The 27,331-nt window shown below is 43.7% G+C and overlaps 1 protein-coding gene across 5 annotated transcripts in view; it reads left to right on the top strand.

Moving 5' to 3' along the window:
• The window catches only part of SLC8A3 (solute carrier family 8 (sodium/calcium exchanger), member 3), a 244,412-nt gene that overhangs the window by 187,038 nt on the left and 30,043 nt on the right, over positions 1 to 27,331 (top strand). For all 5 annotated transcript variants that reach the window (XM_015407999.1, XM_015407997.1, XM_015407998.1 and 2 more), the window contains exon 4: positions 16,118 to 16,135. In XM_015407999.1, coding sequence (XP_015263485.1) covers positions 16,118 to 16,135 — 18 coding nt within the window. The remainder of the gene's footprint in view (positions 1 to 16,117; positions 16,136 to 27,331) is intronic.

Raw genomic sequence — 27,331 nt, 5'->3', positions numbered from 1 at the left:
CCCCTAGAGGTTCTCTTCCGGAGCTCCGTACCTGAGAGCTCCCCCCCGACTAGAGCCCTGAATGGAAGTACAGGGCAGGTGGTAGGTTGGAGCATTTGGGGGGCAGCCCAGGAGAGAGGGGGCCCAGAAGAAACACTAGGGGGCCGGGCCCCGTGGGCCCCATGGGCCCCATGTTAGCTACGGGCCTGGTGCCCGGCGTGGTTGCGTCACTTCCAGGTGACGTGCATGTCACGTGCTTTGGGGGTGGGGTTCCCCCCGGGGCCCGATCCGCCGCCGGCGGGGAACGGGCCTCTGGGGTGGGGGTTTCCTCGCCCCCCAGGGGGACTTGCCAAGCCTAGTTAGGGCAGGCATATGCCATCCCTCAGTGAGGTTGGGCTGGGCATGGGTGGGCAAGGTAGGTGCATTCCCTGCCACAGCAAGCCCTACTTTCCCGTGCCTCTGGCAATTGCCCACATCTCTGTTTGGGATGGGATAGCCCAGGCAGGGGCTATAGATGCCAGGCCATTGGCCACATGGGACTGTTCCCAGGACTCTTACCGGCAATCCAACCCTGAAGGAGCCCCCGCACTTCTTGTAACTTCCCTCACACAGAGTCATCTAGCTCAACCCTTCCATTTCCTTTTGTAAAATTCATAATAAAATTTCTGATTTCTGATCACAGAAAATAGCAGGCCTGAAAGTGGCAAAGGCTGGTGCATTCCCATACTCCAGATGATTTGACAATGGAAAGATTAATCCTGGGGAAAGATAGTTCAGAGAGACCAGAGAGTTTCTGGAATTTGTTTACACTGCTGGTTATCCAGGGTTTTCTACTTCCTTCCTGACCGAAGCGATGTTTTTTAACAACTGCATAACAGCCAGAAATTCAACATTTGCAACCCTTTGCCCCTTCTACATTCCTTTTTTTACTGCATCTTCATTTCTAGAGAGCCGGTGTGGTGTAGTGGTTAGAGTGTAGTATTAAGACATGGAAGACCTAGGTGCAGATCCCCACTGTTCCATAGAAGCACACTAGGCGTCAAAGAAAGAGATAGTAGTCAAAGTGGTATTCAGGCAGCAAGGATGCTTATCCTGGAAGGAAAGTGATCCATTTTCAACACTAGGAAGAAATAACTTTTTGGATTATAAGAAGAAGAATAGGTTTGCCAGCTGGTCTGAAAGTTGGATTAACCAGCTACTGCTGATTCCACTTTTTCCAGGGTCTGACTCTACTGAGCATTCTAAAGTTATGTCATTGCAGTCTGTTAGTACACCTATGTCTCCCGTCTGGGTGAATTTCTTTGAAGGTCACGCCACAAAAATTCCAACAAAGGAAGAGCAACGTGGAAAGGCAAGAAATGTCATTAATCTTCCTAGCATGTAGAAACCTACAAATACATTTTAAGCCTCTTTTCTTAATTACTGAAAAAGGAGCTTTGCAACCATTGTGAGTATCTAGTGAAGTCTCCAGAGGAACTATAGAAGAGTGTTTGAAGCTCCTTACTATACAAGCCACACAGAAAACTAGCTAAAGACCAAGAGCACATAAGTGCAGCCCAGCTGCTGGCTTGACACCTTGCAAGCTTGATCTTGCCCTGTCCCTTCTGTCCCAGTTCCTTAATCAGTTCCTGCATGCTATAGCTACCAGAAGTCCAAATGTACTGCACAGCAGGCAGGAGAAGGGGAGATGAAAGGAATGGTCAGGAAAAGCTGTCCTTGATGCTTTACTTGGGGGAGTGTAAAGTATGGAGATAATCTCCAGGCTTCATGCTTTCCAACACCAATACTTGTCATTTCTACATCCTTGGGGTTCCCACAACCCAATTGTGACAGGCCGTTTCTAACTATTGAGGGAACCCACACAGCCTCCTATGATTTTGGGGGAAACTGGGTTTATTTTAAACTATAAGTCTTCCCCTCAGATACTAAAATAGTAAAAATCCCAGTAGCACCTTTAAGACTAACAAACTTTACTCCTCTGGACCTCATATACCAGGTGTTCTAAAGGTAGTGAGTGTATAGGCTTTGGGTTCGCTGCTGTGAGATACGTTTTGTGGTGAGCAAATAGAATGTGGAGGTCACTGAGACAGGAATTATATATTAACAACAAAGAAGATTTGTTTATTTACGAGTTGGTTTCAAGGAACAGATCAGCAGCATAGGTCTCCAGATAGACAAAAGAGAAACATGGCCGAGACACATCTATTTAGAGAGTAGTTTCAATTTTCTTGAATACTTCAAACATAAGCAGGATTTTGCCAATTAGCCACCAGGCTGGATCCTAACAGACATACAGGATTCTACACACACCAGTCCGCCTTCTCCCAAGAGTCAGATTAAATGGCATGCAGTCAGGGCCGGCTCGAGGTGCTTCTGTGCCCTAGGCAGGTGTAGATGCCAACCTCCCGGTGGGGCCTGGAGACCCTTTTGCTACCTCCTCCTCTCCCCCGCGGGTGAGCTGCGGCTCGGTCTGGCTAGGGGGGCCGGGCTGGGTGGCACGGAGCGGCACACACACACTCGTGCATGCCCCGTCGGGCGGGGTGGTGGTGGAGAGCTTACTGGCTGAGCCACACAGCGCAGCGGCCACGGATCGCCAGCCCATGCCGGGGGATCGCTCAACCCACACTGCACCATGCCAAGGAGGAGGAGGAGGAGAAGGAAGAAGACGGAAGAGGTGCCCCCCTGGAAGAGGCGCCCCCTGCCCCCCATGGCGCCCTCCCTCCTCACCGCCTTCCTTCCTTCTTCCCTCCCTTGCCGCAGAGAGAGGGGGAGAGGGCAGAGAGACCCTCATCCCCGCCGCCTTTCTTTTCTCTCTCTCTCTCTCCGGGAAGGGGGGGCTCAGCTTCCCCAGGGCCGGAGAGTGCAACCTCCCAGCGCTTCCCGCCTCTGCTCCTCGCCAGCCACCATGGCGCCATCCCAATTCAGCTGCCGAGCCAGCACACTCTCGGCCAGGCAGCCGCCTGCGGCGCACACCTCCTGGAACACTGGGCTGCTCAGCACGGCATCCTTCCTGGGCCACTGGGGAAAGCTCTGCGGCTCGACCCTATTGGGCGCTGCTCTCCTGAGAGGCCCCCCTGCCTGCCAGGTGCGCTCTCCGCCGCACAGCTCTCCCCCCCCTCCAGGCCAGAAGGGCTCGCTTCCACAGCGCTTGTAGCCGGGGAGAAATGAAAATGAAAGCAACCCCACAGCTTGTACTTAGAGCCACGCCCCAGCCGGGCAGCCGCAGGGCTTCATCCTGGAACCACCAAGCCCCGCAAATGCGGCCTCTTCACTCTCCGAGCTGGCATGGGGGAAGTCCCTCCCCACAGAGAGGGGGGGCGGGCAGAGACACTCATCCCCGCCTCACCCGGTTAGGGGGGGCGGCGGCAGGGGGAGGGGCGCACTTTGGCGCCCCTGAGGGCAACTGGGAAACATATAGTTTTCCCCTCAGATGGCTGTGGCCCCACCCCCAGCATGCCCGGCGTCAGCACGTCACATCCGGCTGACGTGCACGCCGGGGAGGGGTTTCCCCTGGGGCCCAATTCCACGGCGGCGGAAATCGGGCCTCCAAAGCGGGGGGAAATCTGCCCCCCCAGGGGGACTTGGCAGCCTTAGTGTGTGTGCTTGTGTGAGGGAGGGAGGGAGGAAGCTTGATCCCCGCTCTCTCTCTTTTTTTTAAGCAGGGCAGCTTTTCTAGACCTTTTAGTGTCTATTAACATTGGGATTCTGGCTCACCTCAGAGGAAGGCTCTAGAGGGGGCTGTGTGGGTGCACGCCAGGCAGACCCCCTTTGCCCTGGAGCCTTTGATGTAATTAGCTGGTGGCCCCCCCAAGGCCCCCTCCCCCCAAAATCCTTAGCTATGGGGCTGTTCCTGCAGCTCCTTTTAAAGCAGAAAAAAAAGACATTGAGAGAGTTCAGGTCCTCACTGGTTTGACCCCAAGTCTGCTTATCTGCCACTCTTTTGTGTTAGTCCCACTGATTGCATATAGATTAGTGGGGAAAACAGGAAAGCAGATGCTGTGTGGCATTTGCCAGAGGAGAAAGAGAAGGAGGCAAATGTAGCATTTATCTTCAGGTCTGATTGTAATACTGCATGTGTATGCCAGTATGTACAAGCAAAATGTATACCTTTGTATGCCACCCACTCAGCTTCACTGCAAATCGGAGTGGCGGGCAGTGTCACACAGGTTGCCCCTATGCCTAGCCAATACAGCAGCAGACTAGCAAGCAAAGGAACTCTTCATTAAGTCACCATGTGTGATTTTACATTCTGTTCCCCCAATAATGTCAAACAATTTATTTGGTTGAGAAATGAGACTGAAAGCGTCTCCCACCCTACCATGGATTAACTGTTCATCCTATTTAGATAAATTCATTTTATAAGACGTTGGTTCTTTGTTACCCTCTAGGCTTGTTATGCATTAGCTGAGTTGAATTAATTTATGTTTTGTTAGTTTCTCAGCCTTTTTATTTTTTAATTCCTTCAGGATTATTGGCAGTACAACCTTCAACCCTGATAATCCCGTATATTATCAATTTCCCAGCATTTCCCCTTTTGTAATCGCATTCTATGGAAATACCCCATGTAATACTTGAAAAGATTAGGCCTGGGTTGGTTATTCTCTAGCAACCAACAATAAATATGTAGCCTCTTCTGGCTGCATTTGGAAGAACAGAGGCTTAAAAGCAAAGATGGTGAATGCCTTCTTATTAAGATATATGATGAGTTGCTGTCCCCCTTCTGTTGTTGTTGCTCTGAGGCTTTCCAGCCTCCTTCTGCATTCTTACAGTTCTAGATGTTTCCCTTATCTACACTGACAGGGCCCTAACTGTTGGTGGCAAAGCACAGCAGCACCTAGCTGCCTTCCAGCATACTGTGTCACCTTTCTGGTCACCCCACTGTCAGTGCCTTTTGAATGTCCCTCTAGTGAATTGAGGTTTGTTCTTTGTTAAAAGACTACAGCTTTAAGCTCAGCTGCTACTCCCTGGATCGTCTTGGCACCACATTAGTTGGAAATTTGGGCCAGGTTTTTCTTGCCTTGTTGGCCCTCAGGGGCAGTTTAGAGACTTCCAGGCTGTCTGTATTTTCTTCACACATCAGTTTTGACACTCCGGCATTAGAGGGGAAGTATTATGCCTGCTTTCCCAGGAATGGTTTATACCTTTCATCTAAACTGTAACTCGCCTGAGGGTGTAAAACTGAGCATAAATCCCACAACAGCATTTGCCTGAAGAAGAGGAGCTGCATTAGGCTGTGGAGGGATCCTGTTCTCCAACTGTCAGTTTCTCAAAGAGAATGGAGGGAAATTAGCCAAACCCAAGTAAGCATAACCAAGGCAAAGGAAATCTAAATTACACATATAGCAGCCTTAAGAGAATAAGGGCAGCCATGTTGAATCAAACCAGTGGTTGCTCTAGTGAAGCATACTGTTACACACAGTGGCTGATCAGATGCCTCCAGAAGGCCAACTAGCAGAGCATGGAGGCCCATGTGTCCATAGAGCCCATGAATGGACAAATGAAAGAAGAAAGGATTGAAGTGGAATTGTAACAGTTTTCGTGGAGTATGGAGGTCCCAAACAAGTTTATAAAATATGCACGAGGTAGACAGAGTGGACAGAGACAACTTTTTCTCCCTCTCCCAACTAGAACTCAAGGGCATCCAATGGAGTTGATGCAATACTGCATGTGTATGCCAGTATGTACAAGCAAAATGTATACCTTTGTATTCAGGATGGACAAAAGGAAATACTTCTTTACTCAACAAGTGATTAAAATGTAGAATTTGCTGATAGAGGATGTAGTGATGGTTGCAGGCACAAATGGCTTTAAAAAGACATTGGACAGATTAATGAAGGATAGGTCTGTCAGTTGCTACAAGCCATGGTGACTAAAGGGAACCTCCACATCCAGAGACAGAAAACCTCTGAATCCCAGAGTGAGGAGGCAACATCGTGGAAAGGCCTTGACCTCTATGCCCTGTTGTTGGCCCTCCAGAGGAACTGGTTGGCCACTGTGTGAGACAGAATGCTGGACTAGATGGACCACTGGTCTGATTAAAAAAAAAAGTCCATGAGGAATGGGCAATTTTGTGGCTAAGATCCTGCATGTCAGCTTGTTTGATGGCAATTTGTGCCATCCTGAACGAAATGAAAGTTATAGCATGGAGAATTGGTACAGCCTAGCCTTTCTCATTTTAGTTTCGCTTACATTGAACCAAAAGATGCCTATCAGGAAATTAGCACTTTTATTCCAAAAACATTCATCAATGTCTGTCATCGTTGTACAGAAAATTCAGAATAGATGAATATCATAGCGACTCTATACCTCAAATACTTTGATCAATAAATGAGAAGGGAACACTCACTGGAGAAGACCCTGATGCTGGGAAAGATTGAAGGTAAAAGAAGACGGGGACGGCAAAGGATGAGATGGTTAGACAGTGTTATCGATGCAATGAACATGAAATTAAGCAAACTCCAGAGGATGACAGAGGGCCGGAGGGGCTGGTGTGATGGGATCCATGGGGTCACAAAGAGTCCAGTTCGACTGTGCGATTGAACAACAACAACAATAGCCACTCTGCACATTATGCCAGAAGATCCATGACTGATAACCTGACCTTCTTTGTTGTTTGTTTGACTGAAAGGCAGCTGCCAGTAATTGGGGGGGGGAGGGGTGCTGCCCATTTTCTTGGAACAGTTATGTTTGTGGGTTTGCCTTCCCATACCGTTTAACCAATCCGAATTGCTCCCCGGGCCGCTGTTTGCCTCAAACAGTAAAATATATCTATATGCAGTTAAAGAGCAGGGGAGGATTCCACATTCATAATATAGCACCAGGAAAGGAGTTAGAAACCATGCTATTTTGAACAATGTGGCAGCCTTCATCAGCTACGTTTCAGGGTTTGTTTGTTTTTTAAAGTTGAGATGATGAAGTGTGGCTCTTCCATTGTAATGTGTAGGTTGGCTCTTAGATACTGCTTTGAATATCAAAGACAGTACTGCAGATTTTTACATTCCAGAAACATACAGGCATGGCCATAATTAAGCATGTGTATGACCATGGATTTCAAATGTACCTAAAACTGTGGTGGACAGCTCCCTGGGATTTGGAGGTGGGGGTGTAATCTGGGCTCCTGCAAACATAGTGCGAAATAACAAGAGGGCAGGACCAGCAAGGAAGGGTATAAATAAAGCACATGAGGAAATGTAGCCACATCAGCACTCAAGCATGCCACCACGCACGTCTGCATTCCAGTGGAACTCCTCTGTGACTGAGAATGCTGTCATCAGCCGTTCATAACTTCTCTGCCTGAACCCAAGCTAATCAAAGCACGCAGGCATCATAGCACATTCACCCTTCTGTTTCCAAGGTGATGCCTTAGTTGCCAAACGTCCCTTACCAAGCCTCTTACTACTCCAGAGTCTGGAGCTCTCTCATCATCTTCTTCACTGAAGATGTTTGGAATCTTTCAGGTGACTCTGTACATACAACAGCATTTCATACTAACATAACCATTCTAACAGCATAAACAGTGACAGAATGTTTATGCCATTCGTCAGCGTCATTCAGACCTTAAGTTATTCCACTGAGGCAGTATTCCATTAGCTTTATACATTTTCTGTCTGCTCCAATTCTGTCTTATACATCAAAGGCTCTTACCCCTCTTCCTGCTACACAGAAATGCAGAAAGATATATTGGATAAAGGGATGGCCGGTGGCTCTAAAGAGTGAGGTGCTAAAAGATTCTGCAGAGACTCTTCCAACACACATCCCTTCAACTATACCTACCCAGAGCTCCTCCCATCTATTCCACCTGAGTTCTGCCTTGGGAATTGATTCCATTAGCCATCTTAAGTAGAGCCTCCAGGTTCAAAGGCAACATATCTCTGAGTATCAGATGCTGGGATAATTCCTTCATACTTGACCTCATGCCCTGCTTTTTTGCTTTCCAAGGCATTTGGTGGATCCCTAGATGAAGGCAAATGAGTTGCCTAAGACTGTCCATAAGTAGAATACAAGGTGGGGTCTAAAACTGAAACACCAAATTCCCAATTCTCTTCTGAAAATAAGACCCCTGATCCAGAATTTGCTACAGTGCCATCAGGTGCTCTGAATTGCTCCACACATACCCAACATTTCTAACATCTCATATTTCACTGCCATAAGGTGTGGTGATGTTCACTGGACTTGGAAAGCTTCCAAAAAGGCTTAGACAAATCCATTTGTTTAACTAAATGGAACCTCTCTAGTCAGAAGCTGTATACCTCTAAATATCAAGTTCCAGAGACAAACAGCAGAAGGTCGTCACTTTTATGCTGTACTTGAGAGATTCTAGATGCATCTGGTTGGCCAAGGTACTCTCCCAAATTATACCACACATACCCAGTTTCTTTCCCCACAGGTAATTGCTTCCTCTACTTTAGGGATGTATACCAGAAAAAAAACAACAGTGTTTTTCATATCTGGATTTCAGGGAGGGCATAATTACTGGCATTCCGGATTAATCAGATCTCCAGTACCGGCTCAGTATTGGGATTTTTTTTTCAGGATTCCAAAATTATTTGGGTCAATTTTTCCCAGTGGGGAAATTATCCAGATAGTGAGAATGGCTGTTTTTTAAGCAAATGACACCATTGCAGTGTAGTTAGTGATGGCTGTCCACTAAAGACACCCCCCAAGTTTCAAAAGAATTGGGCCAGTGGGTCCAATTCCATTGTCTTTTGAACAAAGTGCTCCCAGCCATCCTCCATTGTTTCCTGTGGGGCAAACAACCACTGACCAAAAGCCTCTCAATGCAAGCGGAACCAACAAGCCCAACAGATCCTACATCAAACCAGAGAGCCCTGGCAGACCCACAACCTTGTGTGGAAAATCCAAGAGTTCCAATGGACATTATTTCTAGCCCAACAGAACCAATGTCAAACTACAGAAGCCAAGCAGAACCCAGGACCAGTGTGGCAATGCAAGCCCAACAGAACCAATGTCAAACCAGAGCATCCCAGCAGAACCAACCTGGCAAACTCTCCCAACACATGATCTCATTTGCCTTGTGTGTGCTGCTTCCACCACCACCAACCCTATTACCTGAGAAACTTGCAAAAAGCAAACAAAAAACTAAAAACACTCAAGTTGGAAGTTTTAAAATGTCGGCCCCAGGTATTCCCATAAATTTCCAAATATTTCAGGAAATATTTGGGTTTGGGACACCGATACTGCTGAGATCCTCAAATATTAATCCAGATTCCAAACATATCTGGAAAACACAAATAAAGTATTTTTGGGTATATATTTGGACTGGATATATCCAAGTGCACTTCCCTACTCTACTTCTCTCCATTCCATTTTTCCCTCCAAAATTTCCCTTTTTTCCCCTTCATCTTTCCCAGAGAACGCTCTTATAGAATCTTGCAGCATCAGGGGTCAGTGCAGTCAGGAGGCAGTACTGATCATCTAACCATTTGGTCTCTATTGCAAAATATTGCAAATATTTTTGGGGAAAGTCGTTATTACAAAAAAGTCAATGTATAGCTCAATGGCCATTTGCTTTTGTTCAATTATATTTAAGTAAAGAATTTTGACTGCCAATGCTAATATATATCAGGCACTAATGCTAGCATGAGTTGACATTTATTGGCCACAAGCAGGAAGAGTTGGGAGGCAAGTACCTTCCCTCCTTGAATTAGGACACTAGATCCCAGCCTTTTTGGTATGGTGACCTACAAGTTCAAACTTACTTAGTATGGTGACCCATATTGTCACATGAATTTTGGACTGTAAGCTTTTGATAGCCATCACTGTCATGCATTTTAACTGCAAGTTTGCCTAATTTATAACTATTACTTAAGCTTATTCAAGCAAAAATTTACTTAACACACCTATTAATGTGGAATCTGTTGAAATATTTTTTTGCACTTACATAAGGTATTCAGCTTTTTATGTAAATTTAAAACACAGCTGTCTGATTGCAAGTTACAGCTTCAAGAGGTATAAAATTATAGCTGCAGCAAAACAGATCTTGCTGAACCTTGAAGGCTACCAGATCTATTTATTCTTTGGCTATTTAAAATTCAATTTAAAAAAAACCAGCGCCAAGAATGAATGCATCTCTGCCACATCCCTGTCAGAATGCACTGTCCTGTGTGTCTACTCAGAAGTGTCTATAGTCAACAGAACATACTCCCAGATGTGGGTATAGGATTGCTTTGTAAGAATGTCCCATTGAATTAAATGGGATTTACTTCAGAGGAAACACACAGATGCAGAAGGGATTTGGCCTCATTTGGACAGACAGAGCCAGAGTCCCAGCCCCTGTCACTTCATTTACTTCTTCTTTGAAGTAGAGATTGAGAAAGCAAAACATGGAAAAGAGGTTGGGTTTACTTGGGTTGCTTCCTATTTATCTGAAAGTTTCAGATTTCAAACCTGAAGCTTTTCCCTCTTACAGCACTATTTTAGAATTGAAGGATCTTCCCCACCCATATTCCATTTAACTTCAGTGAAACATTTCTCCTTTGGGGGAAATGCATCTCTTTCTGAACAGTAAGCAACTTCTGTTTTCTTCTGGTGGTCATCAGCTCAGACCAGTAAATCCTATCCAGAGTCCCAGAGACATTCTTCTGTCTCCGTCAGTGGCAGGTACAAGGGAGGGAATGAATGGCATTTTAAGCTTGTGAGATACAGGCTTGGGGAGCACATCAGAGAGATCCTTCTTGCATTGAAATTTTTTTTAAAATGACAGGAGGGTATGAGAAGATCATTCTATTTCTCCACCGGTGCTATCACAATCATCTCAGACCTCACCCAGTGAAATGGCAATTTTAAAAGCTAACATTGCTAGTCAGTAGCTCATGAAGCAGCAGAACAGACTTCATTAATGAGCTTTAAATTGAAATGGGGTGTTAGTATCATGACTAACAGCTGCTACATGCTCATCCTCTTCCTGGATAGGCACCAAGCATAACCCCATAGACTCCCAGTCTGCATTGGCTCTTTCTTTGCAGAAGATTGAAGAGGTGAGGCCAGAAGATGTATATAAATTGTGGCTTCCCCAGCCATCAAAGACAAGAGGATAGCTTGGTCCTGATATTCCTCCCCTGTGGACTATCAACATATGATAATCTCGGCACTATTGCCCATGATCACCCTCCACCCCAACAAGCACACAAGTGCCTTCTTGTACACACAGCCTGGGAGCCGTTGCTGCACCAAGCTGGGCTGGAGCAAGCAGCAGGAGCAGCAGTTCTAGAGACTTTCCTGGTGAAGGTCATTCCTTTGGCCATTTGTTGCAACTGCAAGAGCAGGCACAGCTCACAAATGGCCTTTTTAGAAAATAAAAACAATACCGTGGTGACTGCTGAGAAACAGCATTACCCTCAAAGGAAAGTGGGAGGAGAATTGTGGCCAATGAAAGGAAAATATGAGGGGGAACAATGAAGAAGAAGAAGAAGAAGAGATTGGATTTATACCCCGCCCTTCACTACCCAAAGGTGTCTCAGAGCAGCTTACAAACTCCTTTCCCTTCCCCTCCCTGCAACAGACACCCTGTGAGGTAGGTGGGGCTGAGAGAGCTCTGACAGAAATTGCTCTTTTTCAAGAACAGCTCTTATCAGAGCTACGGCTTGCCCAAGGTCATCCAGCCAGGTGCAAGTGGAGGAGTGGGGAATCAAACCCAGTTCTCCCAGATTAGAGTCCGCGCACTTAACCACTACACCAAACTGGCTCTCAATAGAGCCAGCTGTTGTGCAGGGCAAGAAGGTACACGTGCTGCTTCAGCATAGTTCACGTGGACTGCTGGCTGGCTTGCTATGCCCCACCCCCTCCACCTCAGAGGGTCAGCATGAGTTCAGCTGGATGCCAAGCAAGGAAGGGAAGGGAACAGCTGCCATGATCCTACAGGAGCCTGTGACCTACTTCCTCAGGCTTTGCAACCCACTTTTGGGTCCTGACCCACAGGTTGGGAAACACTGGTTAGGAGAATCTGGAATGGTGTCGTCCAAGCAAAGACTATATCATTGTTTTAGTGGGTTCCATGAATATAATAGTAGGGTTCTTACAGGTCAGAACTGAATTACATTTTTATAGGAAGAAATCTCTCACCTGTGAAACCATTTTCCTGCTTCTATGAACAATGTCCAATCAGAAATTTAAAGCTAGAATACCCCCCGAGTTTCTTGCTCTCTATATATGAAGTTTCATTCATAGTGCTCTTCAAATATTCATGTATCACATTAGAAGTGAAAGAGAGAGAAACACTCTTTTACTAGGCTGAAGTGCAAATGGAAGTAAAAGACAGATCATCTAGATATGAATGTGTTAAGAGACATAAAGTGCAATCCTAGACAGAGTTACACCCTTCTAAGTCCATTGACTTCACTGGAATTAGAATAGGGTGATTCTGTTTCAGATTGCAGTGATATAACTAATTTTTAACAGTACTTTCAGCTAGGGAGCGATAGCAGGAGCCGATAGGCCATTCTGGCCACTGAGACACTTCTTGGTGAGATAATGCCCCCCCCTCCAACTGGGCTGGGCCAACCCTGTGGAAGAAGGGCAGTGTACAGCCTGTCCCAGACCCACACACACCCTGGGGGAGGTGGCACCTGGTCCAGCCCAGCACCCTGGAGCCTGCGGGAGGCACCACTCAGTCCTGCATTGCACATGGATAGGTGCAGACTGGGTAGGCAGTCTGTCTGTTCTTCCCTCCTTCAGAGGGGTGGGACCAGGGTGGGGCAGGGGTAGGCAACTTGTTTCTTCCTCCCTCCCTCCTTTTGGGAGGGGAAAGGACCCATTTCTACAACTGTTCTTCTTTACCTGTGTGCCCTGGGCAATAGTAACAAAAATTCTGAGGTCCTTCTGGAATACAGAATTATATGTGTTAACACATGAGGATGTCATGTTGCCATGGGGGGCATTACAATGAAGACAAAATAGTTTGTCACTGAATGTAAACCGGTCATATTGTCAATTGTTGTCTTCCATCAGTATCTGAAGTAGTAGGTTTGGATCTCAATGGGTATGATCCAGCCAAAGTTAAGTGCATTTAAATCCCACTTAACTTCTTCTTAATTCTTACTCTGAAATAAATAGTACTTAAGTGTGCTCAGTTTCGGGTGAGTCACATCCTAATATTTTTGGTCTCCTGTATGAAAAAATTAATCCTGTTTTTAAATGCATAATTTGTATTTTTGTACATGTTATACATTTATGCTTTGAGAATCAGTTTTTCATATCATTCAAATTTAGTTTTGGAGTGAATTTGTGTAAAGATGAGCAATTTAAAATCCCATCCAGAATGAAGTTTCTAGAAATAATATTCAAAGGCTTCCATCCTAAGAAAAACATCCTGAGATTAAGCCCAGTTGACTAAAATGGAACTTACTTCTGAGTAGACCTGTTTGGGCTTGCTTCTAAAGTTAGTTTGACCCTCCTTGCCATTTTTGAAAATGATAGAATTCTAGTTATTTGGGGTTTTATTTCAGTATTCGATTAAACGGAATTCATATTACTTGCATGGATCATTGATGAAATAAGATTTTGGCTACTTTCCAAAGCCTGCTTATACTCTGTTCGTCCAATTCAAATAATGGTATGTGCAGAAACCAATGTGTGCATTTCGATACTATTTACCATGTTAATGGTTGCAGTGGGAGGAGCAGATATTTGATTCTCACCCAGGATCACTATGAAGCCGTCTGCCTGATATTGCAGATACTAGGTGGATGCCATTTTTTTGGCTCCGGTCTTCATCTTTATGAAAGGAGATGTTTTTATTTTTTATTCCAGGGCAAAAGCAGGTGAGGCTAATATTGTATGCTGGAGATTTTAACACACAGGGTGTTGAGAGATGTATAGCACATTGCTATGTGCGTTTTCTCAAAAATGAAAGCCCACTGAGGAGTACTTCCAACCAAGTATGTTTAGAATTGAAGCGCTAGGTTCCTTTTCCCTGTGGATCTGTTGCTCTCCACAAGTGAAGAATATAGGAGCATTTTAAAGCAGTTATGGCTGGAGTTAGCTTGGGAGCCGATTTGCTTAAGTCTTAGCAATTCTTTCTATTGAAGTCTTAGCAATTTCTTATGTTTTCTCATGAAAGGTATAGACGACAATTATTTATATATTCATCTTGTACCCAAAATAATAGCTAGGCACTATAAATACAAATTAAAAATAAAGCAGGGCCTGCCCATAGGTTTATGATCAGAAGTTAGAGAGGACATGTTAGGGAGTAAATGGGAAGTAAACAGGAAGTAGTGATGTGTTCAAACCACATCTTTGCCCCTCATATACACTTGTGACAATAGAGTGGTCATCATTAGTTTCTTATGACACTGCCGGGGGGGGGGCCCTCTCAGGGTCAAAGGAAGCAAAATGTTGGAGATTGGCGACTGGATTTCCCCTTCTTGTTACACCTCTCTAAAGAACAGCCATAGAGACAGGGGGGATAGGAAAGTGGATTGGCACTTGGAATCCTTCCCCTCCATCCCAACACAATACAAACTGGCCCCTTGGCAGCACGGTTTTCCTGGTAGGGAAAAAACATATGTACCACTAGGGAAATCATTTATATCAGCAAAAGGGATCGAGGGAAGTTCCAGGCTAACAGGGCACCTTTCCTCAGAGTAAGCCCCATTAGCAGGATTGCTTTCTCAGCCAGGTTCCCCCCTTTCATCCCTAATTTTCTAGCTCAGACCAATTTTTATTAAAATACCATGTTTCTCCACATGGTCCTCGATCACATTGTTACCTGAAGAAAGAATATTTTATTCTTCCTGCTAAGGCAGGCTTTCATAGACACATGAGCACCCACCTCATTGTGCGGGTGGTATGAGCCACCATCAGCCTCCCACTCCACATTTAGCATTTCTGCCCACTTCCTCCTATAGCAGTGTTTTTGTCATGCTTTTAGTCATAAATCAGACCAAATTAGGTATTCAGGGATGTTATTTTCAAAGCACGGTAGTTTTAAACCAGAGTGAAATTAAAAGTGGGAGAGTCACTTTTAGAAACAATAGTTATAGGCTTAAGAAATTAATTCTTATTACTAAACTAAAGTTCCTGTGAGTCATATTAAAGCTAATATGAAGTGAGAAGGAAAGAGATATAATGGGATTAAATGAGAAAGCTGAGCACTTAAAAGATGATTAACAGTCTAAACCTAAATTAACAAAATATTCCTATCCACATTATACTAGCAATTAGCAAAGAGAATTTAGAATAAAGAGTTGTGTCAAAAGAGGTTTCAAACAGAATTTAAAGATTAAGGAAGAGTCTTATTTAAATAACCAAACTTATTCATAGTTAACAAGGTTTGGTCACTTGTGTTTGTCCAGGAACCTGATGATTCAGAAATTAGAATGCAAACCCCCACCCCACCCCACCAAACCTGTATAAACCAAGCTTGTTTCCATCCTTCAGACTACATCACAACTACAGCCTCCCTCCTCCCCCCAGATAAAAAAATCTTGGCTTTAGCTTGGATATATCAATTCTTCTTCAGTATATAGTGCTGTGCTGGGCTTGACATGTAACTTGAAATTATGTCGAGTGTTCTCTATAGATAATAGGTGGAATATTACTTCAACCACAGTTGCTAAAAGCATTGCCAGAGGAGATGTGTGTACTAGGAGTGATGATGTTACATTTCCCTTGGAGTCGGGAGTAATTCTCTAAGGACTAAGGTAGCTTAAAGTTCATTTTTAAGCATGACACATCACATCTCTGACCTCTGGCTTATTTTTAGAGGTAAGCCAAAGTACTGAGCAAAGCTAAGAGCAGCTGTTAAAAATGGCTGAAATACCTGCCAAAGGCAACACCTTTGGCTTTTCCCCCCAGGTGCTGTGTGGCAATGTTGCACCCTTTCTATCCCCAGTGCCCCCCCCCCAGCCCTTCAATCTGCATCCTCCCATCTTTGGGGAGAGGAGAACCTCAAAAAAACGGAAACCTTGGTACATACCTGTTCTATCCAGCTTCATTCTCACCTTATTGCTACTAGTCATGCTCACGAACCTGCATCTAGCATGTGGCTACAGGAAATTCACAGCAACATCAGTCAAGCTCATTGCTCATGTAAATACAATCATCTACAAAAGGCCTTTGATATTCTCGTACATGAGACATTAACCCTGTTTTCTCTTTTCTTTTCTTTTTTGTATAGCTCTCCTCTTGACTCAAGGTAAGTGGGTTCCCTCTGCTTTGCTTGTTTAGCTTTTGCTCTGTTCTCTTCTCTCCATGCTGGCTTTCATTTCATTCCAGACTTCTGTGTGGAACCACTTGAACACAGTTACTAACAATAGTTGTTCATTGAGACTATATGAACCCCAAACATTTTTTGTCTCAACAACCAGTTGGCATAGGTGTTGATTATCCACTTTGTACATGGTCAGGTTACCAGCCACTCACCATCCTTCCTGCTCTTGTATTATTTACTTTCTTTTAACAATAGACCTTAGGGTATTATTAGTACAGATCTTGCAGATAAGAGGTGATGTCCTTCACCACCTAACGAAGGTTAGTAAAATGTGAAAAAGAGGGCCAATATTAAAAACTAAATGTAGAAAATATATAGGAAAAGATACATGAATTTATTAATTACAAATTTTAAAACATATATAAGGGCCCATTCACATCAAATATATAAATAACATGGAAAATAAATAATTTCTAATTTCTGAATCATCTAATTTCTGAATCATCAGGTGTAAGGTATGGCCCATAAAGCCTGAAAAAGGCAGCAGAATAAATATATATTTTAAAATTTGTAATTAATAAATTAATAAATACATGTAGCTTTTTCTATGTATCTTTTACATTTAGTTCTTAATATTGGCCCTCTTTTTCACATTTTACTAACCTTTGTTAAGTTCTGAATTTTAGTGTTAAGGTTCAGTTTCTTGCCCTTTTTGTCCCTGCTTCACTATCATCCACACCAGTGCTGCATCCCCTGCAATGACCATCTATTTAGAAGCCCCTCCACAGGTAATTCAACACACTCAGAATGAAGTTTGGATGGCAATGTATCTTGAAAAAAAGCACATGATGTTATTTAACATTATGCCATGAAAAGCTTGAATGGCCCATTTCCACTTATTAACCCTCTATTAAAGGGACAGGACATTTCCCTCCCCCCAATTGCCGTTGACAGCCTTAGAGCTATGACAAGAGCAAAGGGCTTGCCTGAACAGTAGATTTTTCTTGGGTTCCTTCTCCTTGCTAGATAATGTGGCTACAAGAGAGTGGGAGGATTTCTTCACCTTCATTGCACTGCTGGTCTTAATACCAGCCTTTTTAAAAAAGATGGGGCCCTTTTACTTCTACCACAGTGCTTCTATTATGGACCAAATACAGAAGACTCAAATGACACTCCTGTTCCGGTCGTTCCATCCCTGATCTCAGCAAATGATGCTGAGGCAAATCAAATTGACGAGATTAAGAGCTGGCCCCTCCTCCAGGTTCCTCTTATCATTACATCAGAATAGGGAGCATCGAAACACCCCCCCATTCCATAGGCGTAATCTTCGTGGGGGCGGCGGGGCTTCAGCCCCCGCCGAAATTTTCAGGAAGGTGCTCAGCCTCCCCCGGGAGCCACCCTTGCTCCTAGCAAAGCAATGCATCTGGCCCAGCCCCAGCCCCCCCCGGGAAATTGGAAAGTCTACACCCTTGGCTTAGACTCTAGTGGGTGTTGAGGGTGACCAGGCATCATTGTGTTTGCATCTGCTTCCTCCGTTGAATGAACTGCATTCCTGGAGCAGAGTGTAATGTAACCAAACCTCTTGCAAAACAGGGATTGTGGTTGTTGCTTTCCATCTCTCCTACTTCCCCGCTATGGGCTTTAGTCTGATCCTTCTTGTCTGTGCACGTGCAGGGTTGCTTTCCCACTCAGTACCTGAAGCTTTAGCCATTCTCATCTCAGACTGCCAGGTGGCGGTTTGGGGCCTTTAAATTGCAGTGCAATATATATTTCATACACTGAGAATCTGTCACCCAGTGTAGCAAATTAGGCTGACATTTGTCTGTTTGGACCTCCACCTTCCCCTTTCCTGAAACTGAAGGAATCCTTTGGTCTGAACTACTCAGAAGCTATATAACTGTACAAAGAGTGGTAAATACTTCTCCCATTAGGACAGAAGGAGCCCCTACAAACCTCCAACAAATTGTCCTAGAAGACTTTGCTGCAGAAGGCATTTCAGATAAAGCCATGTTTGGCTTGCCTGAGTTACTCAGATGCTGAGATGATAGATGATAGCCAGGGTTTAATTTTTAAAAGTAGCTTAATGATTCAGGCCTTTGTCTTCTTCTGGTCTTGGGAATGCCTGCTGACTGTTTCTTCCAGGGGAGATGGCATGATTGCTGATTATATTTACATACACCCAGTACTGTCTCTGCTAAATCATTTTTGCAGGTTTGTTCTGCTTGAAGGACCTATTAAACTTCTTTCATCATGGATGACAGGAGTCCAGTGGCACCTTAAACACTACCAAAATTTATTCCAGCATAATCTTTTTTGAGTCAGAGCACACATGTCATCCAACGTGTTGTAGACACAGCTAGAAAAGTGGTGGGTTGGAATGTCACAACCTTTCTGTTGTGTGTGTGTGTGTATATATATATATATATAAATCAGCCTGATGGATTTAGACTGCACTGTATCTGATGAAGTGAGTTCTCAGTCACATAGTATTATATTGTAATAAATTGTGGTACTCTTTTAAGATGCCCCTGGACTCCTGATTTTATTTTGGTACTACAGAACACCAACGCTACCCATCTGAAATTATGAAAGGGGATGACAAAACTGCCCTAGAGCAGCCGCCGCCAGTGATTTCAGCTAGTGAATCCCTTCACTAGCCATCCCTGAGGCTGAGATAAAAGAAATGAATGTGTACAGCTTAGGTTATATCCTGAATTCCTCAGTGAGAGATACTTAAGCAAAACATTTGTACAGCTCTTGCTGCCAGTGCATGTGACTGTCGGGCCCATGGGGACTGTTTGTTTGTTTTTTAAATAGCTCCCATCACATGGCAAAGGGGGTCATCTAACGTTTTGTCACTAATGGCACCTGCAAGTTTGCAGGCCATCATTCAACATAAATTTAATATATTCGGATTGAGAAGCATGAAAATGACAAACTCTGATTGTGGCAAGCACGTCAGACGATATGTTCCATGCGAGCAAGGAGCCACCAGAGACAGAAGGGAAAGTGACTGCAAGATGTGGGGGAACAGTATGCCCCTGAACTTAGCGGGCCTCTTACACTGATAAAGCCATACTGGGACCAATCATGTAACTGGTCAAAAATCACCCTTCAGCTACGGATGCTGCTTTCATTCTTTTCTACCCAGCGATTTATACTTCGAGTACAAGAAGCCTGCATAAAATACCATGTGAATATAAATGAATGTGCACTACTACTTGCAAATGTACAGTAGAATCCCAATGTGTCTCAGTCCTGGTAGGTCTCAGGAGTGCCCTGTCTACAAAAATCCAGCCTGAGAATAATCAGGAAAGGCAGTGGCCATCTTCTTGTAGGAATTCGATCCGCTCTTCACTTTCTGGAAGTCTGTCACATCTGCTCCCACTATAATTTCATTGCTCTAATTCAGTAGTGCGCTAATTTAATCGGATCTTCTGGAACCAAATAATATGTGTTAAAATAATAGAATTTCTACCCTTTCTCATGCTCAGATTTGATTGCTTTTGGCAGGTAGTATTAGATAATTCAGTCACTTGACTCACTAGAAAGTTGCTCTTAAGTTAATAAGGGAAAAGGCTAAATTTCTGACCGTGTTAGAAAAGAAAAGGTGCCTGGAAGACAGCATTACCTCCTCTTCCTTCCCCAACACTACATCTGCTCTAAATAGCATCCCGTTCTTTAGACTGAACCAGGTTTATATAATGACACTTCAATTCCAGTTAACTTCTGCTGTTGGGCCCTTTACATGAGCTGCTGCATTGGCATCACTTGGACATGAGGACGTGCTTCAAGTTCAGACTCTTCTAAATCCGGTGGCAGACAAGATCCAGAGCAACATGAAAAATGCATGTGCCACTGCACGCATAGAATGCCACTCGGGACAGATCATGACTAATATGTAGAGAATGGACGTGACATTTTCACTTAGTCTATGTCATGTTAGATTTACAAAATGCAAACATTTCAAAAGAGTTGGGGAAAACTACATGGAAAATTACATTGAAGTTTGTCACTGTCTCTTTGCCTCTAGCTTCTGAATTCATATTTTCTCCCTTCCAAAGTTCTACATTAAGTAGACATTCTTAGACCTGGCTCTGAGTAGACCAAGAGCTAGCTTGCTAGCATGCTGTTAAATTTCTCTGCTCTTCAGAAAGTCAGCTGCTCTTAAGAGCTTCCTTGCTGAGGTACAAAGCTAGATAGCCATTTCTTGGGTTGTTGACTTAATATCACAATTCCGAACAATACAAAATTAGACATGCTGACAAAGACACACTGACAAAGACAGAGAGGAAAACAGTTTTTGGATTAGACATTTTGGAACCAATCTGTTCCAGTTGTTATCAATTGCACCATCAGCTGGCGTGTTACTTATTATTGTTTATTTACCAAATTCATACCCCATCTTTCTGCCCCTCTCAGAGCCAGTAAGGCAGCTAACAGATTAAAAATGTACACAGTAAAAACCAAATCTAAAATACACATACAGAAACATATAAACAGCAATTAAAACATAGGGCAAGAAGGAAGGATCACCGAGGAGATACCAAACCAAACAAAAAAGTTCTCACCTGCTGGCAGAAGACAGCAACAGAAGGGACAAATGAATCTCCTCAGGGAGCGAGTCCCAGAGTTTTGGGTGGCTTCCATGTGGGGATGGGATTTTGTGGTTTCCCCCACTGGGTTTCCCCCATTGGCTGCCGTGAAGGGAAATGTGGCAGGATTCCTGCAGTTTCCCTGCCCCAGCCCCCCAGAAGTGGTCACCCCCTTTCCCCTGGCCACAAGGACTTTTGCAATTTGTGTTTGTAAATCAGTGTTTTATGGACTATTGTTTTATGGACATACTGTTGTAACAATAGATGTAGCAGGTTCTCTGAACGTCCAGCTTTCTTTCTGTTCTTTTTTAAAGTAAGCCTGTAGCTCCTTCTATTGTGCAGATATGCCTTTTCCCTTGCATCTGTACTCTCAGCCTAATATTGTTTGGAGAAATCAGATTTTATTTTATTTCATCAGCCATTATGGAAGGCATGACTGAACAACATAAGAATCCTCTAAACTGGAGCCTTTCTTGTTCTGTGTGATGAAAGCAAGACTTGCTAGGTGTATACAAGCCTTCAGGATGGTAGATCCTCTGCCGGCCTTAAAGGTGCAGTTGCCCAGTGTTTGGGCAAGAAACAAACTCCTGCCATTGACTCAGGCACAATCTTCCACATTTTGCACTCATGCTAGTGTGGCTTCCCCCTTGTGTTTGAAACTAGCAGTGTTTGTGCTCTTTGGCTATTGATTACAGTTTAAAATTAAGAAGAGAAATGTTACCATACTGTACTGCACTGTAATTACTGTCAGTGTTGTGGTATTTCCTTGAGCAGAACATGCAGTCCATTTTCTGTGGCTGGGGTTCCTTAAGCACCACACCAGACTCCCTAGTAAGTGCATCGTAATCAGCCCAAGCCTCCCCAAATATAACTAGGATGCAGAAATTCAGACAATTTCATCTGAGGTTGGGCTAAGTGAATACAACACAGTGCTTTAAAAATCACCATGCAAGTAGAAAACCAGCACAAACGTTACCAGGCTGGGCTTGATCCTTTATCTCTTTACTCTAGTTGTGTGAGTTTGGGGTTTTGTCTGATGCTTGTTTTTACATTGGAGGAACCAAAAAACACCATTCCCCACCCAAAACCTGAATTGGCACAGTCTGTTCTTTCCACCTCAGGCTTTTATTATATCACTCTGCGTTGCATGTACAGATCAGACCTTATAGACACACAATGTAACTAATGTGGATTGCAAGGTTAAGAGCAACACACTCCAACTGGTATCAGATATCCAATGAATAATGCAGTGAACTGCCTAAACATTACTACAGCCCCCGTCCCTTTACAGAAGTGCCGTGAAAAGCTCCCTCAAGGGGCTCTGGGATATTGCTTCCTCTCACGAGTGCTTCCCTGGTGTGGAGTAGAGAATCCCCCACAGGGTCCAATGGAGCTTTTTAATTTCTTCTTTCTTGCTAGGCTTTAAAAGGCTCACAAAAGTGCTGGAACGAGAGGGTGGTGTACACCTTTCATTGTCCTATCCATCACTACCTAGACCACTGGTGCGTGGAAACAGCTTCATAGCTGCATAGGAAACATAAACGTGTCTCCCCTTCCAGAAGAACACTGGAGTCAGTTCTGTGGTGGAAACTGCTGTCGAGTCACTATCGACTTATGGTGACCCTGTGGGGTTTTCAAGGCAAGAGACATTCAGAGGTGCTTTGCCATTGCTTGCTTCTGCATCATCACCACGGCATTCATTGGAGATCCTTGATCTAAGAGGCTCAAGCTAACACATAAATTGTTATAAAAGTACAAATATTTATTATGATGTACACATAAATACATAAGGTTAAAAGAAAAAGTCCAAATATCCGACTCTTAAAGCTTATTACATTCAGAGCTGATAGTTGTACGTGTCCAATTGATGGGTAAAACTTTTGACCAATAGACCATACACATTTTGGCCCCTTCGGGCCTTCCTCAGTGGTCAATATTCCTATTGTACAATAACACACATCCAGAAATGAAAGTATAAAAAATTTTCTATAGAGCCAGGTGTTGCTTGGCAGTTGCTAAAAGTTTGTACAATGGGCCATGGATAGTAACTGCACAAATTCTCCAAATTATTCTGGTAATGAATATCCAAAGAGTCAGGATGTGTGTCACTTCTATCAAAGGTAGTAACCCTGCTTAGCCTCCAAGATCTGACAAGTGGGCTATACTTGGCTATCCAGGTCAGGGCTTAGAGGAGGACCAGTTCTACATTCTGCTTTTTGCGCTGTCAAAGGATCCTTTTATGCAAGTGGAACTGATAAAAGGAGTCCTTCAGCAACACAAAAAGCACAATGTAGAACAAGTGGAACTGAACCTTACCTGGGTAGCCCAGGCTAGCCTGATGTCATCAAATATCAGAAGCTAAGCAGGGTCTGCTCTGGCTAGTATCTGGATGGGAGACCTCCAAGGAATACCAGGTTTGTGACGCAGAGGCAGGCAATGACCAACCACCTGTGAGTGTCTCTTGCCTTGGGAACCCCACAAGGTTGCCATAAGTCAGCTGTGACTTGACAGCACTTTCCTCCACCAAGTGAAACTGAAATGGGGACTCCACATAGAACTTGATATAGTGCTATGGTCTTTAAAATCTGGTAGTACCCACCCACAAGCGCTTGAGTCTATGAGTCTGGTTATGTGCAAGTAAGCCTCACTGAGTGCATTCCAGCTTCTCCCTGCAGTTGTCCCTTCAAACTTACTTCCAAAATGCTTCTGCTGCTTCGGTGTGTGAATGGATCCTTTACCTGGCCCAGGGAAGAGAGATGCTTTAATTATTCCTTTTTTCCTTTGCAGAAATTGTTATTTTTTAAAATGATTGTAACTGGGCAATTAAAATATTGCTATCATGAAATATTTTAAAAAATGAACACACTTTGCAGCAAACAGAAATGCAGTAATTGACCATGCTGTCCCCCCAAAGGATCCTATGAGGAGTATATTTGGGTATAGTGGGATGCCATTAATGAAGAGGAAGTAACTAATTAAGCACCACAAAGAATGGAGAATCAGAATATGTTTGTCTCATGTGTGTGTGCGTGCATGTGTGAAAAGCAAGAATAAATCATAATTCCAGATCAAACACTCTGTGGAACCATCCTGGGTGGGTTACAGTTTATTGAGTGCTGCGCCATGCCTTGCCAAAGACCAGCCAGGAACAGGGAGTTAAAGGCCTCCATTAAATTGTATGGCCAGGAGTCCATGGATTATGCTCCAAGTTTTTAATCAAGGCAAGAGAGGAAAAATGAGGACAGCCAGGCCAGGAAAAAGAGTAACCAGGGTTACAGTTCAGATGAAGTGCTTTTTCCATGCCTCTGTAGACCTTTAAAATCCATTTTTCAGTATGGAGAAAATCACCCATTTCACTTGCTAATCCATGTAAATAGTTCTCCGCAATTTAAATTAATGTGGAATCTATTCACTAGTTATACTAAGCTGGTTAGCACCTGTATTTGGTGGGGGTGTCCCAGATTTTGCTAAGACAGTGAATACCTGTAAGGAGTAAGAAGTCCCAAGCCTTTCTTTAAGATAAGGGGAGAGGTAGTACGAAACCTCTTTGAGAATCCCAGTTCTGAAACTTCACACTGGAGTCTTCCTATGAAGGTCTTTTGTTGAAGAATTATGACTTTCAGGTCAGAAACAAAAGGTTCAGAGAGACTGAAACGTTCTTCCATTGATTTTTTAAAAAAATATTGTTATTTTTAATGTCAGACATCTATTCATATTGAAAGTATAGTGGTATTGTTTATCCACAATGGCATATATCATATTGGAGGATAAACTTGAGCCAAAGATGATATAGCTGAAGTTACTCAATCATTACCTGAGTGTATATGGGAACAAGTTGGCATCTTATTTCTTGCAGGACCTAGGTGGGACATTGTTTCTGGTAGGAAATGGTAGGTTGGGGCCTGCTGGGAAATGGTAGGTTAGGGGCAAGGAAAGGCCTACTAACCAAGGCCAATGAGAGGGAAGTATCATTATGTAGGACAGGCTATAGATCATTGATGATGTATTAGACTGGTATGAGCTGGGAGCTCTGGGTGATTAAAAAAAGTGTTGTCCTGTTGTTATCACCTTTGGGACTGTGTGTAGTAGGTTATTTCTGGGTACCAATCAGGCTGTGTCGCTGTTTCTTCACTTCACTGGGTGGGTATTATAATCCCAAGAATGCCAGTTGTAAATCATTCAGATGTGAGTTCCCTGTCATAGGAACTGGAGCAAATATAGTTGTAACATGCTGTTTGGCTACAGGCCAGGCAGTGGACTGTCTGGTGTGCTTAGAGTGGTAGCTGAAAGCATGAAAATATGCGTAGAGTGGAGTTTTGGTATAAGGAGCTGTTCATGTGCCCATTGTATAGTTGCACATTGGTGTCCAGAAAATTGGTGCTTAGACTAGTCCAGGCTAAAGTGAAAGTTGCTAAAGTCCAGTAGAATCTCTTTACAACTTCCTTTCCATACGTCCAAAAACAAAAATGCTATTGAGCGATCTTAACTGAAGCTGAAGCTCAAATACTTTGGCCACCAAATGAGGAGTGAGCACTCACTGGAGAAGACCCTGATGCTGGGAATGACTGAAGGTAAAAGAAGAAGGGGACGGCAAAGGATGAGATGGTTAGACAGTGTCATCGAGGCAACAAACATCCCACTGGTGGACCTCCTGATGGCACCTGGTATTTTTGGCCACTGTGTGACACAGAGTGTTGGACTGGATGGGCCTTTGGCCCGATCCAACATTGGCGTCTCTTATGTTCTTATGTTCTTAAATTGAACAAACTCTGGAGGCCAGCGGAAGACAGGAGGGCCTGGAGTGATGTGGTCCATGGGATCATGAGGAGTTGGACATGACTTGGTATATAGAGCCTCAATATCCACAAGTGGCCAAAACGGCATTCTCTGGGTGAATGTCAATATATTGTCATTTCCCTAGGAAGTCTGTAGCATCATGCAGATAACTAATGGTATTTAAGGGATAGCACCAGAAGATAAAGTCCATATGTCCAGACACCCCTACAATGATTTTGTCACTGGCTGAAACAATGGGGCATCCCAAGTTTGTGTAGTTCTTCACTGGGGTTTCTGGTTTGTGTCCATATAGGTTAGCCCACATACATATATGGGTAACACGTTCACTATTGTTTTAATTCTTTCTAATAACTCCTTCGTGAGATAGAAGATAGTTGATAGTCTAAGTTGCTCATGCTCACAATTGCCCCTCCTTCAACATCCTCCTTGATTATGATGTCAGAATCATTGTTTATTGATTAGGTTTCTGATAAGATTTAAATTTTACAAAATTTCATCTCACCTTTTAATTGATGTTATCTTAAGATGTACTGGAGGGTCAAAGGGGGAAACATTGTGGGAAGCCACCAGAAGGGAGGGGGGATATGGGAATATAGGTATTGGTTTAAGAATGATAATAGTTTTTTAATTGTAAGAGGTTATTTCCATGAAAATAAAAATTCTTTTACCAAAAAAAAATAAAATTTCATCTCACTTTGTGCTTCCCACATGACATGGCCCATTGATCCTGACAACTTTTTTATAGCGCTACATAAAATGACTGAGTAGTGAAGATCCACTCATGTACCTTAAGAAGTGGGCTCTATCCTATGAAAGTTTATGCTAAGATAAAGTTGTGTTAGTATTTACTGTGCCACAAGACTCCTGTTTGTTCTTCCTGCAACAGACTAACATGGCTGGGACCACATTTGAAAGTAATTTAGTGGCATCTACATAATATCTATGAGGGCTGGTCCTCAGAGCCAAGCACAGGTAGTGCATAAATTAAGCCAAATAAATCTCTCAAGGCAACATCTCCTCAGTTACAATTAACCAAATATCATTGCTTCCCTATCTGAAATCTAGAAAAAGGAAGAGAAGTCAATGTGAAATACCTTCATTCAAGACCTCTGTTTGGTGTAGTGGTTAAGAGTGGTGGACTCTAATCTGGAGAACCGGGTTTGAGTCTCCACTCCTCCACATGAAGCTAGCTAGGTGACCTTGGGTCAGTCACAGTTCTCTTGGAGCTGCTCTCTCAGAGCTCTCTCAGCCCCACCTACCTCACAGGGTGGCTGTTGTGGGGAGAGGAAGAGAAGGTGAGTGAAGGGCGGGGTATAAATCCAACTCCTCCTCCTCCTTTAAGTTTCTTAGATGAAATTCTTATTTCTATATCTTGATGGCCCACTGCTGAAGTCTCATTTGTTTTTGCACACTAACTCCATCTGACACAAGGAAAAGTATTAAAGTATTATAATCCTAGCATTCATGGCAGCAGCCAGTGTTTTCATTTGTTCTTTTGTGAAGAACTTTTTTATTCATGCAGAGCAGCTGAAAAAGGATTTCCTCTTCCTGGAGCACTTCATGGGAGCCTATATGACATGGGAGATTGGCTGTGACACTTCAAGATATTGTTGACTTCAAAAGGTGGATGAATTTGTCTCCGCTGCAGTGATAGATTAAAGTGGTGTCTCCTGACGCAGGGGATCCATGTATGTTTCGTAAAACGGTGCTGGCTTTGTGCTGCCAGACCTTTTGAGTTGACAGAAAGTTTTAATGATCTATGGAGTTTGTGTAGAATTTTTAGCCTCTG

This window comes from Gekko japonicus, unplaced genomic scaffold, assembly GCF_001447785.1.
Source record: "Gekko japonicus isolate JY-2015 unplaced genomic scaffold, Gekko_japonicus_V1.1 scaffold1, whole genome shotgun sequence".
NCBI classification, from domain to species: domain Eukaryota; kingdom Metazoa; phylum Chordata; class Lepidosauria; order Squamata; family Gekkonidae; genus Gekko; species Gekko japonicus.
This window is presented reverse-complemented; position numbering and strand designations above follow the sequence as displayed.